The 18,267-nt window shown below is 33.0% G+C and overlaps 3 protein-coding genes across 3 annotated transcripts; 2 read left to right on the top strand and 1 right to left on the bottom strand.

Annotated features, from left to right (window-relative positions):
- The first annotated feature begins 10 nt into the window (after positions 1-10).
- LOC130645777 (probable small nuclear ribonucleoprotein G) lies at positions 11-5,872 on the top strand. The gene is made up of 4 exons (XM_057451872.1): positions 11-164; positions 3,629-3,651; positions 4,898-5,022; positions 5,649-5,872. Exons 1-4 carry the CDS (start codon positions 133-135, stop codon positions 5,697-5,699), a joined length of 231 nt encoding a protein of 76 aa, XP_057307855.1. The 5' UTR covers positions 11-132; the 3' UTR covers positions 5,700-5,872.
- A 2,248-nt stretch (positions 5,873-8,120) lies between these two features.
- LOC130645774 (urotensin-2 receptor-like) lies at positions 8,121-11,415 on the top strand. Its single transcript, XM_057451868.1, has 2 exons — positions 8,121-8,147; positions 9,552-11,415. The coding sequence occupies exons 1-2, from the start codon at positions 8,121-8,123 to the stop codon at positions 10,536-10,538; spliced, it is 1,014 nt and encodes a 337-aa protein (XP_057307851.1). The 3' UTR covers positions 10,539-11,415.
- Positions 11,399-16,852, bottom strand: LOC130645769 (ubiquitin thioesterase ZRANB1-like). The gene is made up of 6 exons (XM_057451863.1): positions 15,451-16,852; positions 15,074-15,145; positions 14,454-14,649; positions 13,846-14,090; positions 12,995-13,230; positions 11,399-12,193 (listed from the first exon to the last, which is right to left on the bottom strand). The coding sequence occupies exons 1-6, from the start codon at positions 16,577-16,579 to the stop codon at positions 12,005-12,007; spliced, it is 2,067 nt and encodes a 688-aa protein (XP_057307846.1). The 5' UTR covers positions 16,580-16,852; the 3' UTR covers positions 11,399-12,004.
- Positions 16,853-18,267: the final 1,415 nt, after the last annotated feature.

The raw sequence follows: 18,267 nt of genomic DNA, 5'->3' as shown, positions 1-18,267 counted from the left end.
TTTCGGCCGATCTGTTAGTTGCCAGCTGTCTAAAAACGAAAGTAGATCGTAAACAGCTGCCGTTGGTCAAGTGTATTACTATCCTACTTTATCACAGTAATCATACTATTTATTTTTTAACCTTGTAAAGTTATGTCTAAAACTAATCCTCCTGAGCTAAAGAAGTAGGTTATTTTGTCCTTATTATTTTTTACTTTCTCTGACGATATCAAAAAATCTAGTCATTATTTTTTGTTATTTTTGTATGACGGTTAATATTGATTCCCTGAAAATAGTAAGTGCCTATCCATAATTAAATGGTCAAGATAATTTACCGAAGTAATTATCAGTTAGAGAGAAGGGATTTTACGCTGTTTTCTGTGCATTAAAAATGAGTTTCAAGCCATTCCAGCATGATTATATTTGTTTACTTTTCAGCGGTAAGCTTTTACATTTGCGGTAAGCTTTTACATTTGCGTGGCAGGAAAAAAAGATGCTTTCAGTGAAGAGAGGTCTTTTACTGCGGATTTCTTTTCACACAAACATTGTTGAGGTTAGAAACTATTATCGAGTTTCACACAAATGACAAAGCCAAAAGACCTTACACTGAAAATGCGCAACAGAATTCATTTATAGATGACTTGCCAATGTTTAGAAACGTTAAAAAGTTTGCGACAGACCAAAGTAATCAAAGAAATTCATCCAAAAAAACAAATATTTGCCTAAAATTAGTGAATTTTTTTAAGAAGAATTAGAAGTATATAGTTAAAATTTAATTCCTGTTTCTCTTCGGTCTTATGCTACCTGAAAAATCTTTTAATCTTTAATAATAGCCATTTTACCCTGTATAAGTCCTGCTTTTTTACCCACACAAAAGTGCGTATGTGCCTATTGTTCTTAAAAAGAAATCAAAAAACTATGTCACGCAGAAAATTGTCTTTTGACACAACTTTTAGGGGCAGCATCTATTAGCCACAAGAAACATTATTTATATGTTTCTTTCACAATTCAACCGACCCACACCACAAGCATCAATATATTGTATATAACTGAAAAACACCTTTGAGGATCTGAAAGTGATACAAAAGCATTAACAATTTAATCTACATCCTTGGCTAGCCTCTCGTTTGTGTTTTCTGCGTGCCCATGTTGTGTCCAGCCCGATAAATATGCAGAACAGGGGGTTCAATCATAAAAAAAATAGATTGTGGTAATATTTTTTTTTATTGTAACTAACCCTGTATGACACATAAAAATATATCCGAAAACAAAAATTCAGAATGAGATTATGAGATTAAACAGTTCTTAAATGGAAAAAATCCTTCAGCTTGAAAACCCACCCAGCCACAAACACCAATTAACAATTCTTGTGGTAACTTGAAGATAGATGCTGGCCCTAACATTTTAGCAGCTTTTAAAAAAGGGAGTGGGCAAAATATATTTTTCTAGACATTAAGTAAAAATGCAAATCTAGGATAGTTATTAAGAATGCTGCTGATACTGTTTTTGAGTTTTTGTGTCTAAGTCCATAAACCTTTGTTCCTAGAATATCAGGTTAACTTGATGGAAGACAACAATTTAAGAAATCAGCAACTCAATGGCCATACAGTGCTTTAAAAAACAGCTAGTCACTGACTGCCAAAATTTAACATTTACTGCCAGAATACAGATGCAAGCTGTCAATTGACTGACGACTATAATCGTATCTTTCATAAGCAAAAAGATGCTCTCGAAATTCATGCATTGAAAATAACAGATTGTTTATCTTATCAAGAATGTAGCTATATGGCAAAGAATAAAGTCAGTAACCACCAATAACTTTGAGTGATAACAAATAATATTTATATTGAGCTTCGACTGCATCATTTAAAGCAGTTTCCTATTACTTTGGGTAAATTAAATTGTGGAAAAACTGCAATTTCTATCCATTAACTATTTGTTTTGTTTTTAATAAATGTCTTTACAAGGTAATGTAGTTATTTATTAGAAATGTGTGATAAAAAGTCAGAATATCAAACAAACTTTGAAATAAACTATTTCATGTTCTTGATTTTGTTAGGGGTAAAATTCAGAAAAATTTAAAACTATTAGATATGGGATTTCATATATTCAATACATTTGTCCCATAAGTAGTTAGAAAGTTTAATTAAAGACTATGATCTTTAATTGCTATGATTTCGCTCTGTGTTTAACAATGGAGGAGGATAATTGGGTAAAAAATATAGAAACTTGATAGTTTCTAGGGCAAAGCCAAGAGATTGACCAAAAACAATGTGGCAGGAGATAATAAGGACAGACTTGATGCAAAGAAATTTGAGATTAGAACTAACAATCTAGATCTTCTTGAAAGAAGGTCATTAATACACCCTGTTTAAACCATGCTAGCATGAAAAAGGATGCTAAGTTGATGATGTTTTTGATGGTTCCTTAGGAAAAGAATTTTATATAGCAGCTTCTTTTAGAGAGTATAAGATTGTAAGTTGCGACCCTGCCAATATGTATGATGATGTGCTTACTTCACATGGTTAGCATCATAAATATCGAAGGATGTACCCTGTCTACTATTTGCATTAGGGGCCATGACTTACATTGGGAGTCCAGATGCCTTTATGCTTATTATATGCTATGCGGACCCATTAAGGATCTGTGTCATATCAGATAAAATCCTGTAACACCCAACAACCCACAGAGTGTGCCATCTCCCCTATTTCCTGCAAATAGCAAGAGTTGACCTGGGGCTATGGTAAAATTTGCTTGCCCATATTGAATGGACACCAAGGGGAATCAAACCCTCCTGCACAAAATTGGTCAGTTGTAACTAAAGCTATAGCACCATGCAGATACAATTCCTCAACATAGCATAGTGTTCACCTAAAAAAGCTTGCATATATTATTTTGAAAATTACATCTTTGTTGCAGACTTTTCTAACAGAAAGGCACTTTACACAAAAACTAATCCCGACAGTTGTCTAAAACATATATTGATCATATATGTGCATATTTAAAAGCACTGCACATATATGTATGCTTGTCTATGTAAAGTGCTAACATGCCTTTACAGCAGCAATTTTTTTAGCCCCTGGGATTTTAAAGACATACGGTTTCTTACCAAAACATTTTTTATCAAAACAAGATATAAGAAATTTATAATATTCCTCTCCAATATTGAAATAATTCTTCTGTAAAAAAATTGTGCGCAAATATATTTGTGCATGTGCATGTGATATTAAATTTCTTGGTGTTAGCTACTGTACCTTCAAAAACAGAAAAGTGAAATAATTAATTGAAGTTTGTTTTATAATTATATTAAATGTCATTGACTTTCTCCTATATATTTCAAAAAAAAAAATTATATTCATAATAAATAAAAAAATATAATATGCATTAAAAAACATTTCAAGGGGGTATATAATTATTAATGCTCAACGAAAATTTAACCACAGGTTGGAAAAAAATATTTTTAAATGCATGGCTACTAAAGTTTTTATCTGAAATTTTATTTTACTATGACATTGTATTGTTGGGCTTGTGAGCAATTTCCATCTTGGTTCTGTGAATTTTTGTTCTATTATTTATTTTTTTATTTTTTCTTCTGCCAATTTATCTTGATTTTTATTTGATAGGTCAACTATTTTCTTTTTTATTTTAGGTACATGGACAAGCGATTGTGTTGTAAGTTGATTATAAACTGACATAAATTTTACGGCATAATAATAAAGCAAATGATGTTATATATATATAAAGTTCCCACAGCTCCTTGAATCTCTTTATAAAACTTGAAAATTAGTGATTCCCTCCTCGAATCTCCTCAAATTTTATTTCAAAGTGCGCAAAATATTTTCATGATCAGAGAGGCTAAAATTGCAAGTACAAATTCAAATTGATCCATTAAACAAGAAAAAACATTAGTTATAAAATAAGCATTCCTTGTTATTTTCTATTTTTTTCTGTTTTTAATAACAATTCAAAGATTTTTCTAATTCCCATCATCATAAGTTTAATATTATGTAGATATTGTATTTGCCTTCTTTTAAATGATTAACTTCCCTGGGATTTAAATGTTGAGCACTGTTATAAGAACTATGTATGAGCGTTTTTTGTTTGTTTGTATAAAGTATAATATACATGACAAAATAGCGAAAGAACTATTTTTCATTGACCTAAAATACTCCTCGATTCTCCTTGCTTATTTTTAAAATAAACCTCAATTGTGACTTTCAAAATGCTGTGGAAACCCTGATATAGTTAAAATTTGGTGAACTCAAATTGCACTTTTGTTACATTCAGCTTCTCAAAGCGTTTTTAATTGATCTTAACAGACAAAAACAAGAAAGGGTTAATTTTTGGTTGTTTCGAGATGAATGCAATTAAAACTTCTTTAAACTAATTTGAGTGCAATTATTTTTTTTTAAATAAATAATTTTTGGAGATTATTTACACTAAATTTAGATGTGTAAACTCGCGGGGATTAAAAAAGCCATCACGTTTAAAAATGTTTTCTGTGTTTTATTTTGGCATTTCGAAACAGCACTGCAAAACTGGTACTTTTAGAGGCCTACATATTCAGGTGAATAGGGTTAAAACGACCTTAGCATTCTAATAGAAAATAGAATAGTTCTAATAGAAAAAGAGTTAATATTATTTTGTGGTTAGTCCTTCTTTCTCGTAATATTTTGTACATGGAAAAAAATATCATTAAAAATGTTTGATTCATATTGTGCTAGCTAATATTCTGGATCTCTTTAAATATTACATAAATTGTAGCTAAAGGGTGCTAATATTACTTCTACGATGTTTGCTGATGTCCCATGTGATTAAAAGATAATGGTTTTGGTCTCGTTTCACTCTTAATAACAATGCTTGACAACGGGCTGTTTAAACCATTCCACAATTAATTGCTTTTTTCTTTTATTTTTAGTGAAGTTAAATGGTAATCGCTCTGTGACTGGTGTTTTACGTGGTTTCGACCCGTTTATGAATTTGGTGATTGATGAAGCAACAGAAGAAGTCAATGCTCAACAGAAAAATGACATCGGAATGGTAGTAAGTAAATGTTTTTATATTGATCAATGAAATAAGATGATATGTACAGGGTGTCAAAAAATAATGCCAAAATCTGTTCTGTTTCATTAAATTTGATGGGTAAATATATTACAATATTCTCCAATGTCTTCTGGTGTACAGTTTGTTTAGTATTTATTATGCTGTTAAAGTGTGTTTGCTATTCATGTCCAGAACAGCAGGGTGCTTTAAACAGAAATCATGTGTACTTGCATTATCAACGTCTCCCTAAAAATACAAGACACGTTTTCAACACAACTTCAAGGGAAGTCTACGAAATTACAACTTTTTTCTGTGTCAGGGTTGTCAGAAAGCTTAGAGAGATTAACATTACAAACTGTCTTGATACACATTTTTCCCTACAGGATTTTATGGAAAACGTTACCGCGAATGGCAGATCTTCATATAGATACGCGTAAATGATGACTCTACAGGCTCGATATTTGATATTTCATTCCTAAGAAGCCTTACAGAAAGCTTAAGCACTACAAGCATGAAATAATTAAAAAAAACACAAACTATAGGTTCTTCGCAAGACCTTTGGTCGGTTTCTGATGTTTCTGGTTCGTGGAAAATTCATGATGATTCATAAATGATTCTCTCTCTAGGTTATCAGAGGAAACAGTGTTGTATTGATGGAAGCGCTAGATAGGATATGATCGAATACAATAGACGAAAGTCAGCCTACATGAAATGTAAAGATTAGAGAAAAACGAACCATCTCATAAATTAACGTTTATATATATTAATATTTAACAGCTCTGGAAAACTTTTTTTTTACATATAAACTTTTGCATTTGTATATTGGTGATATAGTTTGTATCAACATCAACCTTGTGTTTTTCATATATCAGCCACACTTTTCGTGTTCCTCCCGCAGATGCTGGAGCTCATTTTATGCCTTAAAAATGATTTATAGCGGTGACCCTGTTTCTTTTTAACTTACCGTCGATCTTCTAATTTAACACGTCCACTAATTAGCGCGGATAGCTTTTAATTCTAAAAATGGAACAATTTTTTCCCAATTTTAGTGCGGGGAAGTTTTACATTACACAATGAAATTGGGTCGTCTTGAAGACGTGCTAGTCATCTTGGAGATAAAGTGCCATTTTAGACTTTGCTTTTGTCCGATCAAAGGATCGTTTTACGTTAGCAATGTCGGATGAAATTACCTTGTAATCCTTCTCCGCCCAATCAATCATTAGTTTTTCCCCTCTAATTAAGCGCAGTACTGATCAAATTTTGGGATGATGATATGACGGTAATTTATCTCCTCCAGTTATTGGTGCGGCATGCCCAAATTAATTATTTTTTTGGACACGCTGAATTAGAAGAATTGCGGTATCAAGTTTCAATCATCAACATATTCACATATTTTCTGTGCAATAAAATGCACTTATTGCACAGACTTTCCTCACCCGAATCACTTCCTTCGTCCAAGCCATTCCATGTCGTCATTACATCCTGGGTCTCCCCATGCACTTTTATCATCACTTGCCATATCTCATGTTACTTCGTCTGAACAGCACTTACTTGTGTCCAACGCTTGCTGTAAATCATACTCTTCTGTTTCCCTTTCCAATGGGTTGATGTCATTAGACGGATCGGGTATTTAATTTAGCAATTTTAAGATTTTGAAATTTTTCGCAGGTATTTAATTTTCGCAAAAATTACGGAATTAAATACCGCGAAATTTAATACCTTTAAGGTAGCCTCTTTAGTTTCTATTGGTACTGCTATCAACGAGGGTCCTGCAAAGGAAGTCTTAGTGCATTTAAAGCTCCCATTTGAGCTACAAAAGCCGTGCAAGCACAGCAACCGCTCAACTAGACAACCGTCTAAGATATCAATCCTATTCTTATGCTGAACGCTAACCAGAAAGGATAGATTCACACTTTTGTAGTCTAATTTAGTCAGGGTTTTCACCTTCCGCACTGGAAGAGAACGCTCTACCACAAGGCTACCAGTCTGCGGTTCAGAAAAAAATAGCTAAAAAGGAAAAATTCTGAGGCCCAATTTTTGTGAAAATGTTTCCTCAAGAAACCCGTTAATATATTCGCCCACATTTTTTAATAATTCTCGTGTGAAATTTTATGAGGTGACGTGTAGAATTTCAAACAATATATATTATTTCGAATAAAAGGCAAAAATTCTTTATGCCTTTACTTTTTTAAACAGCGAAACAAAGCCACTAAAATAAGGACGGGTTTTTATACAGTGTGGGCTTTACTGCCAAAAAAGATAAAAAAATATTGTTGAAAAACGAAGTTCATGTAATAAGATGTTACTGTTTTCTTTCGTAGGCGCATTCTTTTATCGATTGTTTTTTTTAACTACGTGTACGGCTTTATGATCTACACCAGGTGAAAAGTATATGCATGAAAAAGATCTTTTCTTTTCTCCTTTTTACATATATTGCCAAGAGAAAAGACAAAGAAAACACGTTTCAAATCCCATCGAAAATGTTTTCTTGTGAGTTTTAAAGGTTTTGGACACTGTGTTAGTTTTGGTGAAACAAGTTTTTATCCTGGTAGTTAGTTAGTTCAGTTATGGAGAAATATTCAGACTGAATGTGATTTTTAAAGAGTCTCCGTGTGATATTTTTTGCTACTTATTGGGATTTAAATATTTTCATCTTGCAATTTTAACACGTAATGGAAATCGATTTAACAAAATATCCCTACTACCCTAGTTTTTACACATTAAAAGAAATATTTAGTGTGATTTTGTGTCGTTTACCTATGGAAAAATTTAAAGTCTGGGTACAAACTTATGAAAACTTATTTTTTTGGTATCGTTTTAAAGTTACCAGGTTTGAGGTTTTTAGGTTTCTATGCCTTGCTCCCCTGGTGTATTGATACTAGAAAACAAAAACAAAAGGAGTTAGGAAGGATGGATTTTAATAGCGCAACAAATATAGAAATAATAAATATAGAATCAGAATTAATTACAATAACGACTACTGTTGCCGCTAATATATATATATATATTATTCAATTAATTTTACGCTTTCATTTTATATATCCCAACGGTAGCAACTCCCTTTTTAATATCACAATCAGCAATTTAAAAATTTCGAAATGTGTAGTGTTCAGCGTGTTTATCAGGTAAGTTATAAAAATAAAAATATAAAAATAAAAATATGAATTATGGCTAACAAAAACATGATAGTTTAGCGCAATTGTGAATTCGATTCATCATGTCTTGAAGGCAAAACATCTGTTGTTAATATACAAGTTGATGCAAATTTTTCTTTAATTTATAAAAATCATGGCAGAGACGTTGTCGTTAATAATGTTGATGAAGTTTTATTGGTGCTGTTGTTGTTGTTGTTTTTATTGTTGTTGTTGGTAAAATGTATTATTCTGGTATTTAAAATTACTATTATAAGCTGCACACGGCTAGCACCACCAATTTAACGAGATAAGTGACATATAAAAATTGCTCGCAAATAAATACAAAAGTCAGCAAGAAAAAATGTTTATCCACCCTAGGGGTTTTAGCCCATCTAAAAAACGATAAATTTGAAGTGTTTTAAAGTTGTTTGAAGTTGTTGATTGTGGTGTTCTTTTATATTTTAAGAATTCTTTGCCTAAGGGTTAAAAACACCTTAAGACCAATCTTAACTTGAACTAATTTTTTATGGTATAAATATATTCCAGTGACGTTATTTATTTTGCTACTACGTTTTTTTATAAGAAAGCTGGCGAAGAGCCTAGTTCTAAAAGTTTCTTATTTGTAGACTGAAATTTCATCAAATAACGCTTTCTGAATATAATTTTGTCGTGTTAGTACAAAGTGTTAATATTTCGGTTGCTATTTTTCCCAGAAGTTACATTAATCCTTTTTGTGATTAGAAATCAGAATAAGAATCACAATAGCTGACCGTGCCCTGGGACGAATATAATCTGTGCGACGTTGAATGATCAGTTTCCGTGTTCTTGTCTCGGTGTTGATGAGATTGTAATGAGCGAGCAAACTAGTTGTTTGTTTTGTAGAGATAATTGTGCATAGCATTATGGTAGTTTCAGTGGAATCTGTCGACAGCATAAAAAAAGTCCGCTTAACCTGTTCTTAAAGTAGAGTTATTTGTATAGAGATGTTTGCTTCAGACCGTGTTTGCTTTAGAGGCCACTAGTTCTAAAAATAGGACCGAAAACCTCCAACTTCCGAAAAGATACTTACACGCGTTTTTTATAAACACGCAAAATTTTACAAACTCATTTCTATTTCTTACCTGTTGTATAAGTTTATATTTACCTGTCTGCTTTCTCAGTTAGTGTGTCATAACAACATCAAACTTCTAATCACAGTTAAAGGACAAGTTATGTCTCGGAAACTCTTTCTGTTTTTCCTGTTTTTTCTTCTTTTCATATTTTCTTACTTCAGACTGGTTTCTTACAAGTTGTTTTTAAGATGTTGTTTATGTAAAAATACGTGTATTTACTTTAGGAATTCAAAAACGACTTTCTTTTTTTATGAATTTGATTTATTTAGTTTTCAACTTTCAGATTCATGTAATGTATAACAATTCCAGCTTCTTCGCGGCAAATATAGAACCAGACACGTTATCAAAAGTTGTCGCCGGCATCTCCATAGCAACTGGCACTACTAGTGTTATCGGCAACGGTCTAGTTATCCTCGTAATGCGTCAAAAATGTGGAAAACATTCTCTATTTAAATGCCTGCTAGTTCATCTAGCGATATGTGACTTGCTATTCGCGATTCTGCAATTTGCTGATGTTCCAACATGGCTGGAAATGAAATGGGTGTACGGGCGTGTCCTGTGTAAAATTATTCCGCCATCACAGTTGCTAGTTAGCTTAGCAGCAGAAGGAACTATCGTTGTTATAGCCATTGAAAGGTTTAAAGGAATTTCAAATCCACTGAATTGCGAGTGGACGAAGAAAAAAATGATTTTGGGTCTTATTATTTCGTGGTTATTAGCAGGTATATCTGTGATACCTTATCTTGTTGTGATAAAAGTCATATATATTTACAACGATCCACAATGTGTTGAAGACTGGGGCGAGGAAGCGATTTACGACAAGGAGAAACCACTTATTTATAGTCTGTATTTGTTTATTTGCAGTTTCGTATTTCCAATGTTCATCTTGGCCTTCTTGTACGGTAAAATAATACTGATATTACGGAAGCCGAAACTTAATAACCAGGAAATTTCTGGATTATTAGAAAAACGCCGAAAGAAAGATATTCGTGTCACGAAGTTGCTGGTAGCTGTAGTGCTTGCATTCGTTGTGTGTGTCTTACCGAACCATGTTGGACATATTATTTCACTTACTGTGGACAACCTAACCATGACAGGAGCGAAAATAGTACATTACGTCACTTTAATACCATATCCATTTCATTGCACGATTAATCCGTTCATATACTCCATCGTAGATGTTAAATTTAGAAACGATGTGAAAAGATTTCTTCAAAGAAAGAGAACAATGAAATCGTCCTCTAGTCGTCGCACTGCATCGCTTTTATAAATCGCGAGTTGGCACACTCTTCGAAAATAAAAGACTTAGACGTTTATTATTATCTTTACAGTATTTCTACAACTTTCAACTGCGCTACCAGGGCTTTTCTATTGTCTACGACGCTGAGTTGATGAGGTATTTTTTTTTAAAAAAGAAATGCCTTTAACGCCTCCAGAAGCGTTAAGTCCTAGTATCAACGTTGTGTAATGTGTCAATACTTTTTGGATGTTTTTTTTGTCACAATTATATTGTAAAATCTTACTTATGTATAGCAAAAGCGACTCCCTAATTTACATTGACAATTAAAACTCTTTTCTTCCATGCAAGCACGAAACTCAAAGAATTAAATCACTAGCGGGATATTAAGTTCGCTATGCTTATTTGTCTGCACGAAGTAACATCGTGGAAAAAAACTCAACATAAACCGCCTTTGCAGACAATCGTATGGTTTAAAACGCAGAATATCTATCGGGAAAAGTTCAAACCAACATACATCAACCGGTGAGGCAGCGCTGGGAAGAAGCTCTGATCAAGAACAAAGAAAGGAGCAGTATATGGAATACAATTCTGTTTTTTGTTTGATAGAATGAATATAAAATAAGTAGGACTTCTACCAAAACGTTAAAAAACCATATCGAAAGTAAATGAAAGAAAACATGACACAGCTAACGAAAATTCCTTCAATAACCAAACAATTCTGATTCTTTATGTACAAGTCAAGTTAAAGAAAAGCTGCCGGCAGCCGAGAAATGATTCACAATTTCGTTCTGGCGCTGATTAACTCATGAAATAAGTTCCTATACTCTGTTATATACATAACGTTATAGAAATAAATTTGTAAATATAATAAGACTACTATATACAATGTATAACACATATAAACAAACGCTACTACCTATTCTAACAGTAACAAAAATTACGACAACCGATTTAATTCTCATACCATAGGAAGGGTCAAAGTCGCCACCAAAGAATTCTGGGGTTTTAAAGAAATTCATTTGCAAAATGCATTGCCATTGATACAATCCAAGAGATCCTAGTCGATGAAAATCTGTTAATAACGATAAATGTTTTTTTTGAAATCTTTATAAAATATTTAACGAAAAAGTAGCGAACTCTCTGTGCTTCCTTGCAGTAACTATACAAAGGAAAACACATCCATCCTGTACTTAGCAAGACTGTCATAAGCGGGAAAGTACTATGTACAGGTGCGCATGTGTACAACACGCAATAAGACTATACACCACATGCTGAAGTTTTTAACACAAAAAAAGTAAAAATATAAATCTGTTGAAATAATAATAAAAAAAAACCTAAACACGAGTCAAAACGATTTTCAATACCAAAACAATGATATCTCAAAAGCTTAAATGTACCATGTACATATTTGAAACGATGAACGGAACGATAACGTTTTTTGAGCTATCTAATGCACAATAACACATGCTAAATCACACATACTAAATAGCTAAAGGCTATTGTTTAAATGCTCCTTTGGTTTCTAAAATTTCGACTTGCAGCTTGCGATATCTATTCATCCATTCGTCTATCATCTGGTTCACTGAGGCAGGCCGCGATGTGATGATTTGCTTCGCCGCAAGAATACCTCCGTCAGTCAAGCAACAATCTAGCCTTTTCTGTAGCAGTTGCTCCTCTTGTCCAACCTATTAACGATTGCACAAGATAAAAACATATTTTCGCGAACTAAATTCACAAATCACATAACACACAGTTGCACGTACTGCGTTGATACGCGTGTACCACGAAACATTTTCCCTGAAACTCTTAGCATCTTAAAACAGAGACATTTTTGTTACAGGGCGCCGCTCAAAAATTACTGTTCTACGTTCCTTTATCATAACCAATTTCCCTCAAAAGTAAAAAAATCTCGAACAATTGCTAAACAATTTGTCCAGGTGACTAAATTGTATAAAAAAAATAAATACTTAAATACACAATACTTAGATACACAATTCGCACTAAAACTTACCAAGGTAAAAAAATGTTTGAAGGTAAACTATTTTAATGCTAAAAATCAGTTGTTTAAAAAAAAGTATCGTCTGAACATTTGCATTGATGAATAAAAAAAAAAAAAAATACGAACGATGTGATCCAGCTCACTCATTCGGTGACAAGAAAATACGATGCAATATTTTAACTCCTCTTGTAAACCCTAGTTGATCAAATCACATTTGAAGTTCAAATATCTAAAAACTTGCCACTGAAAAAGTAATTTGCAGGTAAACATACACGGGTTAGAGCTTTAGAACGCGAATTTAGCATTTTCTAAATTGTAGAAAAAATTTAACCTTTGCGAAAGTCAAGTCCCCTAAAGTAGTCCCTGTGAGCAGCAATTATAGAGTTACGCATTCTTGATGCTTAGAGTTGAAAGTGGCAAAGCAGATAAATATGTATATAGTAAATATAATGAAAGAGCATATAGCTAAGTCAAGGAGGCTGTGTACCTCATCCATGGTGAGAAAGTGAATAGGTAACAAATGTCCCTCATGATCGATGAGGGGTAAATACGACACGTGTGCATCGTCCTCATTCCATTCCACGTGCGCACCAGCACCTGCATAACTAGAGTATTTTGGACGTTCCATGGGAACTAAAGCGGAGAAATGACCTCTAGTGTAACCTAATGCAATCGGGTTTTTCCAACAGAAGTCTTCGTTCCATAACAGGGGCAGATAAACACCTAAAAAGAGGGAACAATTTATTAGACCCAACTTGTTTACTTGTTTTATACATTTTTTAGCTTACGTATTTCTCAATCAATTAAAAGTTTAAAAAAATTCGACGCAAATCCTTGACTTAAGTTAGTGATATTATTCAAAGATATAGTCACCAATGAGATTAACTCGCGTTATGAAAAAAACCTGGTGCGAACGTGTGCGAACGTGTCCACCATAAATTTAGATTTTATTCTTGAAAGACTTATAAAGGATTAACAGAGATTATTTTTCCCATGGCCTTAATAATTTACCAATGTTATCATGACACATATTCAAATTACCCTTTTGACATGATGTTGTTGTTTTTTTAAAACATTTTCTTGGAAACAAAAGAAAAGGAGTAGAAAGTAAACAATGACGAAACAAGAAATTGGCATGTCAAATCAGAATTAATTCGTCAGGCCTCTACTACAATCAAATTCTAATCACGGACTTGCAAAATTTCAAGCCATTCATTAAATTACCTCACGCCTATCGGATAATAAAATAAACATTTTGAAACATAAAGAATATTGCAATAGTAATCGATATGTTCCTAGAATAAATATCTAAACTAAAAATTGGAGGTCAAGGCTCACCTTCAAACCGAGCGAGATCTATCGTTTCACCACGTAAGCTTTTCACATACTTTACAGCGTAAATAATAATCGGTCGCCGTAATATATGGGCAAGCGCAAACACGTGCGCTTGTTCTAAACTATTTCCTGCTGTTGCAGCGAGTCCAACAATACTTGACCAATCGTTCTTCCATTGTTCTTCTTCTAACGAATAATTCATCTCACTAGCTTGCATTTGTTCTGCTTCCTTCCATCTTGGGAAAAATCTGGACAAAAAAAATCTCTTAATAAACAAAGACAAAATGAATAGGTGACTTTAGCTATGCTTTTATTTGAATTGCACACTTACAAGGTTGCTACCGTTACTCAGGAAAAAATTCCTAATTAATCCTTCCTTTTCCTTGACTTTTCAGTGTATTCAAAATTTCCTGATTTTGTGACAATCCTGAATTAGCTTGAGCAAGTTACTATTGTTTTTCAACAAGCGAAAATGTATTGTTTAATTAACAATCAATATAACACATTCAATACACAGCTCGCCTTTTCGAACCTACGATTTTGTGAAACGTTCTGTTGTAGAAACCAACTGCTACTGCCATGTTAAAATAATTTTTTCTATTATCACTTACCTATGATGTGCTTCAGATAACCCCTCATAAAGTTTTTTCCGCAAAGTATTGTCTCTGTCAAATACACCCCAGGTAGCTTGTAGGACACTGTCTAGTAAACAGTCGCCAGCAGCACGATTCCATAATGGATACAAACAGCTTCCGTATTGATTTACTAGCTCGTTACTCCAATTAATGAGTGACTCCTCTTCAAGTACTAGAAAAAATAAACATGCAAATGAACAAGCTCCTTGGTTGTTGTTGGATCTTCTGTCAATAGAGTTCTATATGTTTCACATTAGGTTATGTAATCACTATCATTCAATTGTTTTCATAGACTTGTTTTTTTGGTAAATAATACATATTAACAGTACAGGCTTCTAAAAGGTCAAAAATATACAAGCTAGACACAAAAAATTCAGCCGAAGACAGAAAGAAAAAGATTTTTCTTATAAATAATAAGGGGACCTGCACTACAACTAACGTTTACAAAGTCAGGATTTGTGTTACACAAATTCAACAAGTTAGTAATAAATCTTAACAATTTATCTGCTTCACTCGTTCAAAAGACTGACATTAACACGTAATTTCAGGCCATAAAAAATGCAAATTCACATAAAATCCAGGATAACTTTATGTACCTTTGCGAACTTCAATATCCAAGATGTCTGTAAACAGTTGATGTTGTATTTGTGGATCGAATTCCAAGGTTTCTACAAACAAATTCTCCTAGTTGAAATTTGTTAAGCTAAAATTTCATTAGTACAGTTTCTTGTAAGAATTTGCTCACAAATTCAAATGTATGCTAAACAAAAATTGACACTAAACATTGAATTGATTAATACATTTTACATTTCTTCCAAACCCTCCCTACCCTAAACGTTGAGTACAAGTTTGTCCCTGTTGTATACTGCAGTTTGTAAATGATAAATGAAAAAGTAGTAGCGATTGGAAATTACTCCAGCTTATTACTTAATCATGTTTCATGGGTTTTTACAATAAGCAAAACAATACTCACCCCCTGGTAATGAAAACGTGACTATTTCAGTGAAAAATGGGCAAGGAAATTCTCCTTTTCTAGTTCGAATTGTATGTGATAATTGCTTTCTTATTGTTAATGAAAGTTCTGGACAAATGTGAGACGGTAACTTTCTTGTAGACCGGTGGGGTGCTTCAGGAATTAAAAGCATTCTTAAAATGTCCTCTCGTTGATATTTAATTGATAAATGAACTAAAGTGTGACCAGCTTCAAATCGACCAGGTTCATTGAGAACAACAATGTCATCCAATGTTAACTGTCTAGTGCGATCTCCTCCAAGTGCTAAATAACTGGACACAGCAGAGAGATCATGGTCGGCAACTCCCTTGCATGCTGCAAGCCAAATCCAGTCTTTTTGAGACAGTCTGTTACGTATTTGATTCATGCGCTGATTGTCACTGCCTGCATGAAGTCGTTCCATTGCTGAAGCTAAATCAATGATCTTTTCATCTTCTTGTTTCGTAATATCAAAGATATTGCCATTAAAATTTCTCGAGTTTGTGTTTGGTGAGCGAGGCGGAGAGCGGCGAGGAGAAGATGCTTTCTTTAGCCTTACATTCTTTTCATTGTTAGGGCTTACTTTCTCATTCATTCTACCGTTATCGTCTTTATATGATTTATTTTTTGGATAATGACATATTACACATTTCAAAGATTTATTCCAGTTTTCATAAGTACATTTACTGCATATCCACTTTGAACCTTTTAAAAGTGACATTATCTTGGACCTATCTTTATTCTTTGTTTCACCATTGTTTTCTATATTTCTTAATGATTCCACTAATTTAAATTCATTTGGTTTCATAGAACGACACATAATACACAATTCAGCTTTCATCCAATTGAAGTAAGAACACAATGGGCATGTCCATTTCAGACCTTTATCACTACCTCCACACACAGCGTTCTTATCGTTTGTGCATATGATTTCTTCACTCAATGTCTCATTATCGATACTCCTATCGATTGTGTCAGTCAAATCCAGTGTTGTACTACTTCTACTACTTTGGGGAATATAATTGCACATAACACATCTTGATGAAGATGGCCAATTTCCATAGGTACATTTTCTACAAATCCATTTTAACTCTGCTTCATTCTTAGGCATGATTAAACAAAATTGCTTTATTCAATTTTTGAAAACAAATAATTTTCATTCCTAAAACAAAAACAAAAATAGAAAGTAGAAAATTCAACATCAAAATATTAATTAGGTACAAACCCTGACCACTTTGTTAAGCATGAAAGGCAACTTTTAGTAAACCATGCATATTTTTGGAGAATGCAAATATATATGTGTCATAAACACAAAATTCCAAATAGGATACGCATCCTCTTCTTGGAAGAAGTTTCATTGGTACAAGATTTCTTAACAAAGTGGTCATAGTTTGTTACTGATTCACCACAAAATTTTACTGTGGTTTCTCCACAAGCAAAGTCTTCACTTCAATTGAAGTTTTAACTTTAGAAATTGTACTTTAATCAGAGTTTTTTATTTTATATTTCCTAATTTGGAGAATTGTATCTTGATTAGAGATAATACCATACCAGTTATAATTCCCAAACGCTAAAAGAGCACTAACTATACACTCTTAAAACACTTTTTACAAGCACACTTTGTAATACAGACATTCTCTGATTTTGTTAGAGTGCCATTCTACAAATAAAAAAGCTTTTTTCACCCCTCTGAAATTCAAAACTAAATAGGTAAAAGAAAAAGTCTAAGATCACAAATTTATTTAAAACTAAAACCTTGACACTGTTCAATGCTAATGCTTGTCATTAAGCGACTTTCTTTTCGCTGCTACTATTTGTCACTTGTTCTTGAAAAAATGCTATATTTAGGACCCAAAACCAACACTCAACAATTTTGTTGCACGGCATAAAAAATCATTATTTTCCCCCTATAACTCACCCCCTACAAATTTGTCTTCGAAAGCATTCTCCTGAAACTTAAATTCTTGATGCAGATTCACAAAATGTTACACTAAGGTCAATCAACTTCTGACAATAAATTCTTTAAAATTTAAATCTCACACTGTGAAACACCCATTTCATAGATAGTAGAAAGTATTTCAAAAAAATAAGTCATTTACATGCTTCAAAGGACCATGTGTGATTGTGACTTTACTGTAACCACTTTTTACTTTATATACCTTTGGACCACAAGTAAAGTAATAGACCCCATGAAGGACTAAAATATAGATTATTAAAGTGTGTACACCAGAAGTCCACCTTATTTGATGGCAAAAAGGAATTATAATCTTAACAATTTTTTTAGAATCAAAATACAATTAATAAACCTTTAATTGTTAAAATCAACTTTTCAGTAAAACCAGGATTTGAATTAGCAGGATGTGGCCTGCTAATTCAAATTTTGATTTGCGATTTGCGAATCGAAATGCTTCTTTACTACTGCTATTTCACTACAAAGCAAATATTAAGATTGTGTATTAAACATTTCCATCATTTGTTTCTTTCCCTCTTTATTTACACCAGTAAAAGTTAAGTGGTGGCATCATTCCTTCTTTTCATCATCATTCTCAGCTTAACGTCCGTTTTCCATTAATAATTTTCATTAATTTAACTCCTTGGCTATGCTTGATTATTTCATATTGGTTGATGAAATAATACATCCTCTTTTTTTTATTAGCGCATTTCAGTTATATATATTTAATAAAGCTTACAGTTGTGCAAGAGACAGGGGGGGTTGATTCCCCCTGACAGTGAGTGAATGTTAACATACCCCGGCCATGTCAGGGAAATGGGGGAGATGGCACACTGCGTGGGCCTAAG

The sequence above is a fragment of the Hydractinia symbiolongicarpus genome, chromosome 5, assembly GCF_029227915.1.
Source record: "Hydractinia symbiolongicarpus strain clone_291-10 chromosome 5, HSymV2.1, whole genome shotgun sequence".
Lineage (NCBI taxonomy): Eukaryota > Metazoa > Cnidaria > Hydrozoa > Anthoathecata > Hydractiniidae > Hydractinia > Hydractinia symbiolongicarpus.
Note: the sequence above shows the minus strand (reverse complement) of the source record. Positions and strands in the feature narration are given on the sequence as shown.